Source organism: Semicossyphus pulcher, unplaced genomic scaffold (genome assembly GCF_022749685.1).
Source record: "Semicossyphus pulcher isolate SPU_LCO1_2020_fin unplaced genomic scaffold, fSemPul1.0.p SCAF_11, whole genome shotgun sequence".
NCBI lineage: Eukaryota > Metazoa > Chordata > Actinopteri > Labriformes > Labridae > Semicossyphus > Semicossyphus pulcher.
Window position 1 is genome coordinate 24,994,473 of NW_027211615.1, and position 12,210 is coordinate 25,006,682.

A 12,210-nucleotide genomic window follows, 5' to 3' on the forward strand; every position below is an offset into this window, starting at 1 on the left:
GAGTACAACTGCATTACATTAATCAATGTGCATGATACAATCAATTACAAAACTGGTGCAGAGATAGAGATACTACGTGTGACTATAAAATATAAAAACAAACAACAACAACAAAAGAATATATATATAAAGGGGTTGAAGTGGTGTGGAATTTTCTTTGTTGTAACCCTGGTTGACCTGCCATGAAACACAAAGCAGGCTTTTATCACATTGTTGGACACAACAGTGCAACCACAAAACTCACCGAATATTGAAACATTGCATCATTGCTAAATAATTTATGCCATTGCAGGTTTCATCTTTACGAATCTGCTCCATATGAAACCCCCATTAAAAAAAAAAGAATAAAGCCTATTTTCAGATTACTTACAATAAGACAACGTACCAAAAATCCATGCAAAAAAATAAAATCCCTTTAGTAGCCTACTGTGCTGAATATAACCGTAATATGAAGCACAGATTAAACTCACACTTACACTTATTAAGAAAAACGATACATGTTTAGATATGTTAAAATATATTTTGATGCTTTGATATTCATCCAAAGTAGGTAGAGTGAAACTATGAAGGTGTGATAAGCACTAGAGGTTACTTTAATCAGCAAATAATCACAAAACATGGACCACTGTTGTCGGATCCATTTCTCCGTCATGGCTGCTAACGGGACCACCAGTTTCCATAAAAGTAATGTAAAATACCGGCAACTGCTCTGCGCATGCGCTCTTCTTACGGCTTAGTCTGGAGCAGTCTCGCGCAGCTTGCTGAGGCAACAGTCGGGGTTATAGCAACTGAAAAGCCCATCATCAGACACAACGGGACGGCTGAGAGAGGGACGCAGTCGCACTTCAGTGAGTAATATTAACTCAACTTAACTTAAAATGTGCTCCTTTACGTTTAAAATCAGTTTATTTAACGGCTTGTTTAATTTACGTCTCAGATAAATACTTGTATCGTCCCGTAGGTGACAGTTATTCTGTCATCGGTAACATGCGTGTGTGTATTATCCAAAAGGCCTTCAGAGGGGGGTAACGTCAACGTCAGGCTGAAGAAAGTCCCGTTTTTAGTTACACTTGGGCGTATTTTGAGTTCGCTATAATCGCCGGGGTTTAGTTTAATCAGGCTGAAAGTCTTTGAATTAAGGTACAACAATAGCCAGCCAGCGTTAGCAGTGTAAGTAGTTAGCTAGGAGCTAACAGCATTACAGTACAGTCACACACAGTGGCAGCAGTGCCTGTCGTACCGACCCCCGGCAACGTCAACTGTCAAACACCCGGCTGACCCGTGACATCCAACGGCTGCACATTTCTGTCACAATAAACGGTTTATGTCAGGTATAACGTTCTTCATAACGATTCGACCTTGTCATTTTATTATATCTGCTGACCCTGAGTGTTACAGCGAATATCAACCTACAGACACTGATATTTCCTTTATTTGATAATAAATAATGTTTGGCTAGATTAGATTATGTATACGTTTATTTTTTGGGAGAAAACATTTTTTATTTTGATGTGTTTGTACTGATATTAGTACAGTTTATGACTGTATGAACATTTTTTTAAATTTTATTTTCATATTCAAACACACAGGGTAAGTAATTAAAGTTTTATCGAGCACTTTTGACAACACCAGGTTACAAAGTGCTTCACAAACAGAAATATAAAAACATATAAACAAAAGGCAAAAATCACAAAGTTAAACAAGGCAAAAAAGATATAAGCAAAATGAAAACAAACAAGACAGGGATGGAGAGCTATAAGAAGGTTTGTCTAAGACTGTCTAAGTCTTATATGTTACAAGTACAACTATATATACGACTATAACTTTAATGGAAGAACACATTTAGTGTTTTGTAACAGCTTTACAGTCTGTTACAGTACTACTACTACTGTAGTCTGGCAGCAATACAGCACTCGCAAGGTTCAAGGTTCAGTTTTACTGTCCTTATACAATAGAGGATTGCAAAAACATGCAGTTCAGCCCCCTCATTGCCACACACAGAAAATACATACAGAGATATTCCAGTAGTACTCACAAAATATTCAAACTAACACTGAGGAAAAAGCGGCTAAAATAAACACCAGTGCAATGACAATACATTTTATTAATCAGTCTACAAATTGACTTGCTATTTGCTCCATTTCTAGTTACTGCATTAAGTACAATATAAATGGACATCCGGCTAAGACAACTATCTGTGTACTACTGTAGAAGAGAATAAACAATGACCAGTTAAGATGCTAAAGCAGGTAGCATTTTAAGAAACTGGCTAAAACAAGTAATTAGCAATCATCATTTTAAATCAGATTTAACAGTTAAACGGTAGTTTGGGCTTTTAAATAGCAGAGAAAGACGGCTTTTAGGAATTATTTTTACTATCGAATTGGACAACAACATACAAAAAATACTACTACTACTACTGTGATCTATGGAAGATCTGTGTAATGTTCTGGAAATAACGTCTCTGTTGGGGAAAATCCAGGTTTAAGGTTACACTCTTAGGCTCTTTCACATCCAGTCATGCATCTCATTATAAATAACTGACACTGTTCTCATATTCTGCAGCATGAGTTAATGTATTGTCGCTATTATCATTAACAACTGTCAACTTGAGTCATAGGCTATTTTATTTTTTTTAAGCCTTTAAAGCACGGTATCCTGAGGTAAGGCTGTGACTAGAGAATTACATTATAAATTCACCTCTAAGTACAGTCATTTTTTGTCTTTATATTTGCTAATTGTTTAAAATGCTCATTACAAGCTTCCAGAGTCGTAGTAAATGTCTTCAAACACCTTGATTTGTCCGATATAGATCAATTTACTATCATAAAAGACAAACTAAAGCAGTAAATCTTGACATTTTACAGACTATACACAGCATATTTTAGCTTGGGAATTAAAAGTCTGCAAGTCTGTAAATCTACATTTTTTATCGCAGTTGTTTCATCCCTGCTGATTACTTTTTATTGAACAGGTAACTTAATATCCAATAGTATTGCAGTGTAAATAGCTGTGGTTACATAAACGATATTTCTTACTTATGATCAAAATCTTTCTTAACAAGATTCTCTACATGGGCGCTTATTTCAAGGGTCCATGTAAATGCAGTTACTGTCACTCTAAATCAATTTGCTACTTGATTGTCTTTGACATTTCTAAGGAGGTCTTAGTGACCAGATAGTTTTGCAGTTTGCTTCACATGTGGACAGTCGGGGAGCGCAATAAACGTACAAAAAAAAACGTAACAATTATTCAAATAAGATATCTAAAATGGGCTCTGTGTATTCATCTACTCACATGTAGCCTCTCCAGTCACAACATAATCAGCAGCATGTTCTAGTGGACAGCTTTACCTCTGTCAAGCACTGCAGCCAGGAAGTTATTGTTTAGCACAACATCCTGTACGGTGTTTATTTTGGAGGCATTCAGTTCACAGAAAAAAGCTTCGGTGTTGTTGGATTCTCCTTATCTGAAGCTGTCAGCGTGATGAATCGTAGCTGTGTTGGTTTTTATGTCTGTTGTATCTCCCTGCTGGGGATCTCAGCTGCCTTTGTGAACTCTGATTTGTTACAGCGTGTTGCACCTGGACTAAAAGGATTAACTGAGGCAGAGATTAGTGACCTGTAGAGAGTGAACCGGTGACTGGCTGCTGGGTTATCTGTGGTGTCCCTCTTTATTACCCTGAGGAGGTGCTCTTGAGCAACAGTTCTCACTCTTACTGTGGACATTGGAACAGAGGAAGTCAAGTTTAAAGGGCATTTAAAAATGTCAGTTACTTTTGAAGAAAAAGCAAATTGTAAGTGCAAGTAACTTTATCTGTTATAGCTGGTTTCTCTTCTATGATAGTAAACTGAATACATTTAAGTTGTGGACAAAATACATCTAAGGACATCATCTTGGCCTTAAGGAAACACTGATTGACATGCATTACCATTTTCTGATATTCAATAGACCAAACATCTTAACGGTTCATCAGGGGAATAATTGACACATTAATCCACAATAAACATCGTTAGCTGCAGCCCGACAGTGTTGTATGAATGGTTGCATGACTGATATCTCACAGCCATCTTGTTTCTGTCTCCAGGTCTCTCTGTAAGGTTGTCCACCACAACCTGATTAAGAAGTTTACACCAAACACACATCTAGCGCAGGTGAGTGAAGTATTTTTTTGTCTTGATATTCAGCATTCAATCAAGCTCACATATTCTCCTTATCAGACAGGATATCTTATTCACTAGCAGCATTAGCATATATAATCCCATTTCTTAACATTTGCAAAATAAAAATAATAAACTTTGTTTCCACACAACTTTGCAAAACAAAGCAAAAAATACAATACAATACATGGAAAATTACAATTATTATAAATAATCCAAAACAATAAAACATTTTATTACAAAACAAAAAATTTTAAATACAATATATGACCCTTTTCTGTCTCTACTAATGCTGTGAGTATGCCCATCATAAATCTCTTTAATGAAGTCAGAGGTTTATTTTCTGAAAATAACTTCACATTTTACAAATTCTTTGCTGTTTTATCTTCAGAAGAAAATGTTTTGTGTCATATGATCTCCACAGCTTTAGCAATGATGCAGAACAGAGTTAGAAACTTCTCTGGAGTTTCCCCTTTGTGCAAGAGACAGAAGTCGCCCCAGTCTACTCATCCCAGTGCAGGCTGGAACTATACTAATTTACTCACTTTTTCTCCCCTCACCTTTTGAGATGCAAGGCAACAACTAAATAATTAATAAAAACAATTATAATAGCTTTATTTGTATATTAGAATGTCAACAGATAAAACTAAACAAACAAGCTAAACATACAGTTGTTTGCCAAAGTACGAAAACAAGAGTAATGGGTGAATACGAGAAAGAAAAAAAGACCTTTCAGTGATTTCAAACTCCAGAGCAGCAGTGCATGGCAAGTTATTCACACAAAAGCCTCTTTATAAAAGTGTGATTTTAAAAAGGATTTAAAAGATCAAACTGATTTGGCTAGCCTAAATTCCTCAGGCAGCTCGTTCCAAAGTACAGACGTCTTAAAAGAAAAACCAGTCACATTTAGTCTCCAGGCTCGACTGTGAAACAAACAAAAGGGCCTTACTTGAGGATTTAAGGCTGTGTTCCAGCTAACATAGAGTTAGACACATACAGACATACACATATATTTATCAGCCTACCGAAATCAATAACTAGCATATAATGTTTGTGTACTTGTTTGTGTGTATGTGCAGGAGGATGGCGGTGAATGTCTACTCCACCTCTATGAGCATAGAGAACCTTAGTCGCCATGACATGTTAGCATGGGTCAACGACTCCCTTCAGCTCACCTACACAAAGATCGAGCAGCTCGGTTCAGGTAAACACACACGTTGGTTTTCATTATGAGCTTGTAATTAAATTGCACAATGAACTCTTGAAGTAAATATCTGTGTTTTGATTTTCCTTTAGGTGCTGCTTACTGCCAGTTCATGGACATGCTGTTTCCAGGCTGCATATTGTTAAAGAAAGTCAAGTTCAACGCTAAATTGGAACATGAATACATCCACAACTTCAAGGTCTTACAGGCTGCGTTCAAGAGAATGAGTGTGGACAAGGTGAGACACACACACACACACACACACACACACACACACAAACCAATTTGATTAAACAAATTGCCCCCCAGATTTAAGGGGTTGTTAACTACTAGTATCCCAGGGTAGTCTGACTCACAGGTTGGAGACTGTGCGTAAAAGCCTACCATAGGTCGCTTTGCAAACAATTCTCCTCCCCTTCTGCTATATTCATGTTATTGTTTTTAAAAAGTGGAGGTGTAAATAACCCTTTAATGCTCACTTCCCCACACCAAAACAAGTTCCCTCCAAACAGTGTTACAAATGCACCATTGCTGTGTCTTGGGTTTAACCCCACCCAGGACAATTCTGATTAATTTAAGCAAATACAAACAACCCAGACATTTTTATCCTTAGTGCAATTTTGTTGAGCTCAGCGAGACCTTTCCCCGGGGCTGGCAAAGACGAAATGTAGAAATAAGTCGGGCTATGCAAGACTAATCCCAAGGTAACCCCATCACTGTAATGCCAATATATTTATGTGTAGAAATGCCACATGTCACATCTATCATAGCTTGATCCCTCTTCACAGTAAAGCTCTGTTGTCCAACACACCTCTAACAGCATGTACTGTATATCTGAGGAAGTACAAAATAAGTTATTAAAAAAGAAAAAGTTTCATTTATGTACATGCATCTTTAAGAAGGACACAGGGATGCCCTGACATAATAGTAACTAATTATTGTGTTATCCCTAAATTTAATTATTCAGGTCAGTGAGAGTGACCCTATAATTGCAGGCGTGTCCTTCTGTCCCCATTGCATCTTTTTCTGCCATCTAGGTCTAAGCCTTTCTTTTAGTTCCATATGCAGACTGTTATATAGGCCAAAGCAGCTCTGTGAAATCCTTCATTATAACTCGTTATCTCTCTCTCCCTCCCTTTCTCTCTTTGTCTCCACCTGTGCCTCTCAGATCATCCCTGTGGAGCGCCTGGTGAAGGGTAAGTTCCAGGACAACTTTGAGTTCCTTCAGTGGTTTAAGAAGTTTTTTGACGCCAACTACGATGGGAAAGAATATGATCCGCTAATGATACGGCAGGGCCAAGAGGGAACGCCGCCTCCACCAAACCAAGGTACGATGCACACACACACTTGTGTGTTTCTGACACAGTCAGCTGTGTGTGAAGTCAAAGGCTTTCATTTCATTACCCTCACCACTTCATGCAACCGCATCCCCACCTTCTAACCCAGGTGATCCCATTCTCCACAAACCTAAAAGACCCACTCGCTCAGGTAACATCATTTCATCGAGCATGTGCGTGTGTGTGAGTGTGTGTGCTTGTCAATGCTTTACGAGTGTCTTACCTACATCCAAACTGTCACTTGGCTAATGATTTGTTTTATTCTGGCCTGTTGTGGGCAGTATGACAGGCTCGTTGTATCTCTGTATTATAATTTAAATGACAAAGGCTGTCCAATGGCAGTTTAGACTGCAGAAGATCTGCTTTCATTATTCAAAGTCAGCCAATAAAAATGTCGTTGTGCTGCATGTGAATAAGAATACTTAAAGAGGCAAAATGGATTTTCCAACGCAAGTCAATCGGACTTACTCTAAACTGGCTCTATATGACAGAACATTAAAGTAGGCAACAATTTAATCTAAAACAATAAGATACACAAATCTTTCCGGCATTGATGGGAAGCCTATATGTTTGCAATAAACTGCCAAAAAAACTTTAATTGTTTCTTAAGTTAATAAAATTAAGAACAGTTTTTAGACCTCGAGTCTGAGTTTCTACGGTAACAAGTCAGTTTTGCTTCACAGCAGCACAGTGAAAGCAGCGTATCTGCCACACAACGGTGATTGCTGATGTCTTTCATTGGTGTACTGTCCACTGGGGTCTACTGCACATTGTAGAAAAATCATATTGTGATTATTTTGCTCCATGATTCACAGGAATGATTATTTGTGCATCACAATTTTTATTTTTCAACCGAATAAGATATTAAAATCACAATGATGTGACACACTGCCTTTGTAAATTGTAGCATTGATAAATTAGTGATTTATTTTGTGCACTCCCAATGTATACAAAATGCCATACATACTAACATGAATAAAAAGACTAATGTGAAAACGACTTAAAGAATCAAAAGATGCTTTGGATCACATAAACATTTAATGCCAGTAAAACATGAGCTTGCAGAGCCCAGTGTGGACAGCTGCATTGGTTAACATGAAGCGAGTCCCTCTCACGTGTGTGTGTTTCTGTTTTCCAGCTCCCATGAGAACATCTCCCACAGCACCGAAGACTGTACCCACCACGCAGAGGCAGATCAACATGGCGGCAACCCGAAGGAGTGCTCCCCTGGCCCGCAATGGAGGAGACGCAGAGCTCTTAGAGCTCAACCAGCAGGTAACACTGATTAACGTGATCTGTTCAAAAATTTATAAAACTATCCTGGTGATTACTACTTTTGCAGCCCACCAAGGTACCAGCCTCCCCCTGCAGGTCTCACATTTCTGATTAATGGTACCCTTCAGTGTTAACACAGGTCGGCAGCACTGGTTTGAAGGTTTCCAAAATTACACTCTGACACTTTCAGTCATTTTTTGGCAAAGGCAACGTCATGATGAGAATACCAAATAGGGCCCACCTGGCCGACACTGCTCTCTCTTATAATGAAAATACAACGCAAGGTCACTGTGCCCTGAGATCAAAACAGGGTGTAGGGGTTTTTGGACTGACTCCACATATTCTGACACTGGTACAGTCTGCTGATCATTTTAAAGTATGTTCCTAAGAGGAAAAAAAGTCTTATTAACAAGTAAGACACAGATGTGTGGCTCGTTTGGACCAGTGAGTTTGTGCAGCATGACTTAGTCCAAAGAAACCAAGGCAGCCTTTTTGTTTTTGACATCTGTTTTTTTTTTTAACCTGTTTCAATCAATGACTATATAAAGATGGATGACACGTTTCCACCTGCTCTCATTGTACGGAATTGATGCCAAAATAGCCCCCGTGCCGGGTGCTGCCATCTTGCGTTGGTGATGTCATTTGGAGCCAGAGTAACGCATTAGAGATCTGCGGATTGAGCCGCCATCGCCACTTTCGCTAACCAAGACACACACTTAAATTCTTTTAAAAAAAGATCCCGCACACCGGCGTGTTTAACAGCAGAACAGCTTTTTTGTGTTGGGCTGAAGCAGAAGTTCACAGATATGGAAACCTCAATAGTTAAGTCTCCTCTCGTCGATCCTCCTTTACTCTGCTAATCTGGAACAGATCGGCTGCAGGAGCCGGATTTGTCCGCAGAGCTGTCAATCATCCTTTTCATAGCATCAAATAACTACTTAAAAGTAAACTTGTCAGAAAAATGAACACTTGGACATAAATCAGCATGATAAGAACTAACTATGATGACAGAAACCATGTTTGAGAAACATTTATTTGACGTGTATTTTGATTTTATAGTTTGACTCATGTCTTATCTGTTAACATGGAGGAGGCAGGCTTTATGACCTATACTGCAGCCAGTCAGCAGGGGGCGCTCGAAATGTTTTGGATTCACTTTTAGAGAATTGTCACGTCTCCATCTTTTTATGCAGTCTATGGCTTCAATGAGTTCCCATCTGTATTCATACTATATTCTATCTCAGATTTTTTTGGCAGGTGTATTAAAGTTCTTTATTTCTGTGTTTGCAAATAGCTACTGGATCTGAAGCTGACTGTAGAGGGACTGGAAAAGGAGAGGGACTTCTACTTCGGAAAGCTGAGAGACATCGAGCTCATCTGCCAGGAACACGAAAGTGAAAACAACCAATCCCTCATCAAAATAATGGACACACTGTATGCTACAGAGGTAAACAAAACAAATAGTCAGATCACACACACAGAGCAGCAACTGATCCCAAATCTCCCCTTTTATCTCCGAGAGTGGGACCAGCATAAATCTGTGTCTGTGAAGATTCTTTTATTCAGTCTGGTGAATACCTAAAAGTGCTCAGTCAAGTGCAGATGGACTTGCTCTAAATTCCTTGAGGGAATTGTATTAATTCTGGCATATTTTATCTCTTAATCCGTCTAAGAGAATGATGAAATCTGAAATAGATTAGTGGAAAATCTCCCCTCACTCATATACCCCATTTCCCACCGAAAGTAGCCCATTCACGCAGGTTTTTCAGACCTGGGAAGACCAGCTTATTGATGCTGATTGTCTCTTTTCCCATTGACAGTGAAGTATACTTCTGTCGGTCTCTTTTCTGCTGCGTCACTGTCTGGCGTCACAAACGCACCAGAGACAGGGTCAGTAAACATTGAAGTTACGGGTTTAGGTCTTTATTGTATCTATTACTCGTTCAGTCTGTTTATCAAACTCGGCGCCGACAAATTTGAAAGGATGTTTGAGCGCTGCTCGGACGGAGACGGGTGGAATTTGTAGCTGAGATGACAAGGAGTCGCAGAAGTTACAGACGGAGCATAGCATCGACCCGGAAAGGGGGCGGAGATTAGTGTGTCGACCCGGGTTTTGTGTTCCCATCGATGCCAATCGGAGCCAAACAGCCAAAACTCTCAAAAACCAAATGTTGTAACCGCTATATTGACCTCTGCTTTTTTCTGCAGGAGGGATTTGCACCACCAGAGGATGAGGAAAATGAGGAAGGGGCACAGGGAGACCAGGAAGAGTTCTGAACTCTGCTTTCTGTCTTCATCACCTTCATCAACTTGTCTCCCTCTCCTTACCTCTCACCCTTTAACCTACCTTATAATTTCTGTCATTACCCTCCCCCTTCTCCCCTGTTATTTTATTTTTTACATCTTCCCTTACTCCTTCTCCCATCTTGTCTGCGCTCCATACCCATGACGTCTCTGTTGCACAGCCTCGCTTCCCCAACTCTTACTAGCAAAGGACACTAAACTCATGCCTGTCTGGACTTGGCTTAACTCTATCCTGTTACCAGAGAGGGCAGGTGCACCGTAGGGCTAGTGCGTGAACTGTTTAAGGTTAATAACAATGAGATTAAAGGAACCCAGCACTGAAAGCTTGGAGCCAGCAGTGCAATCAATTATTCTGTCTGTCTTCTAAAGAGGCGGGTCAAGTTCTGTCACCACGCACTATGATTGGTGGCCACACAAATGCGCACAGGGTTTATGCAGAGTTTATATATGAAATCACTCAATGTTTTCCACACAATGTGATGTTTTTTTTTGATATTTTGGCTGTAAATTTCAGTGATAGTGATATTATAAATTGTGTTTAGCCCCTTAGGTGAGAGGCCCGCACATCTATTTTGAACATACTGCATATGATGACACATAAGAACGTACATTAAGCCCGCTAACATACGTATCACAGATTTTGAATTGCTCACATGTACACGCATAAAGACGTCATCATTCCAATGTAAAAAAAAATATAACAAAACTATATTCTTATTCATCGACTTGTCCCACAGGAGAGTGTTTGCTCCATGAAACTGTTAACAGCTTGTTTATGAGAAGGCATGATGTATTTATGTTTTTATTTATTAACCTTTTTTTTTTAATCTTCTCTCTATAGTTTCTGAAAACAAAATATGTGGTTTTGGATTTGGGGAAATGGAAGGTCTTGCACTAAATGTAGCATAAACAAATGGACTGAAATGATCAAAAATGCCAACATGCAGTGACTGGCTGCAGCCAGAAAGATACAGAAAGATGCTATTTTATATTTTGTAGATTTGTTTTAAAGAGGTTTGTTTTTTATTTGCATTGAATTCCTCAATGGCCAAGTCAGATAGGGTCAGTGTTAATGTAATTTATCTGAATGAACAAATTTAAAAAAGGTAAGACTCCAGACAGACACTACTAAATACTAATGTTTGACTGTGATAATTGAGTTAAACATTGTAGCTGCTATCATTATTTTTCTGTTGCTATTTAATTGAGTTTTGTTTTAAAGCGTTACAACGCCACGGTGGCTGCCAAGGAACTATGGCTGTGATTTCTTATGACTCACAGGTTGTTGTTGACAGTAGTCGGACCAGCCGAAGAGAACAAACAACAAACCCTCTCTCACCGTTTGTTGCCATGGCAGCCATGTGATTAACTTGCATCATTTGGAGTTACTGCTGCAATAAAATAAAGCTCTGAGGTTAAAGAAAACCATATCGGTGTTGTGTGGTCTCTGCCCTGTTTTCGCTCTTTTACTCATTTATATGATCTAATCCGTGTTCCCCATGCAAAACAGCGTCAGGCAGACTGTTAACATCACATATCGTATCATATTTGAAACCAGAGATTTTATTAACAAATAAAAGTACAATTGACTTGCAAAAAAATTAACATATTGACCCAGTAGGATGTCCACCTTGGTCAGCAGTTAAACATCCACTTAGATGGCATGGAGGAGGTCCTGTGAGAGATCCAGGAGGGTTGTGCCAAACACTTAGTGACTCATCAGTTTGATGTTAAGTGCCTCATTTGAGAGACACTGTGGCCAAAATTCACCGTCTGTTCCCCAGACTGCAGCCAGACAGAAAAGTGCAGCAGGCCCATTGTTTAAATGGACCTGGCAGTTGTCAGCAATGTAGCTTAGTTAGAGAGCTAACAGAAACAAGAGAAATATAGTGCTGGGCTGAAAGTATTATTTGTTCATGTCCAACTTTTA

At 39.1% G+C, this 12,210-nt stretch overlaps 1 protein-coding gene across 2 annotated transcripts; it reads left to right on the plus strand.

Annotated features, from left to right (window-relative positions):
• The first annotated feature begins 778 nt into the window (after positions 1–778).
• LOC138585192 (microtubule-associated protein RP/EB family member 3-like) lies at positions 779–11,700 on the plus strand. 2 transcript variants are annotated; one of them, XM_069657474.1, is made up of 9 exons: positions 779–848; positions 4,088–4,154; positions 5,240–5,364; positions 5,457–5,602; positions 6,533–6,692; positions 6,811–6,852; positions 7,840–7,976; positions 9,271–9,423; positions 10,185–11,700. In XM_069657474.1, exons 3-9 carry the CDS (start codon positions 5,244–5,246, stop codon positions 10,251–10,253), a joined length of 828 nt encoding a protein of 275 aa, XP_069513575.1. In that variant the 5' UTR covers positions 779–848; positions 4,088–4,154; positions 5,240–5,243; the 3' UTR covers positions 10,254–11,700. The 2 variants fall into 2 exon arrangements, with proteins under 2 accessions (XP_069513575.1, XP_069513576.1); XM_069657475.1 differs by lacking the exon at positions 6,811–6,852.
• Positions 11,701–12,210: the final 510 nt, after the last annotated feature.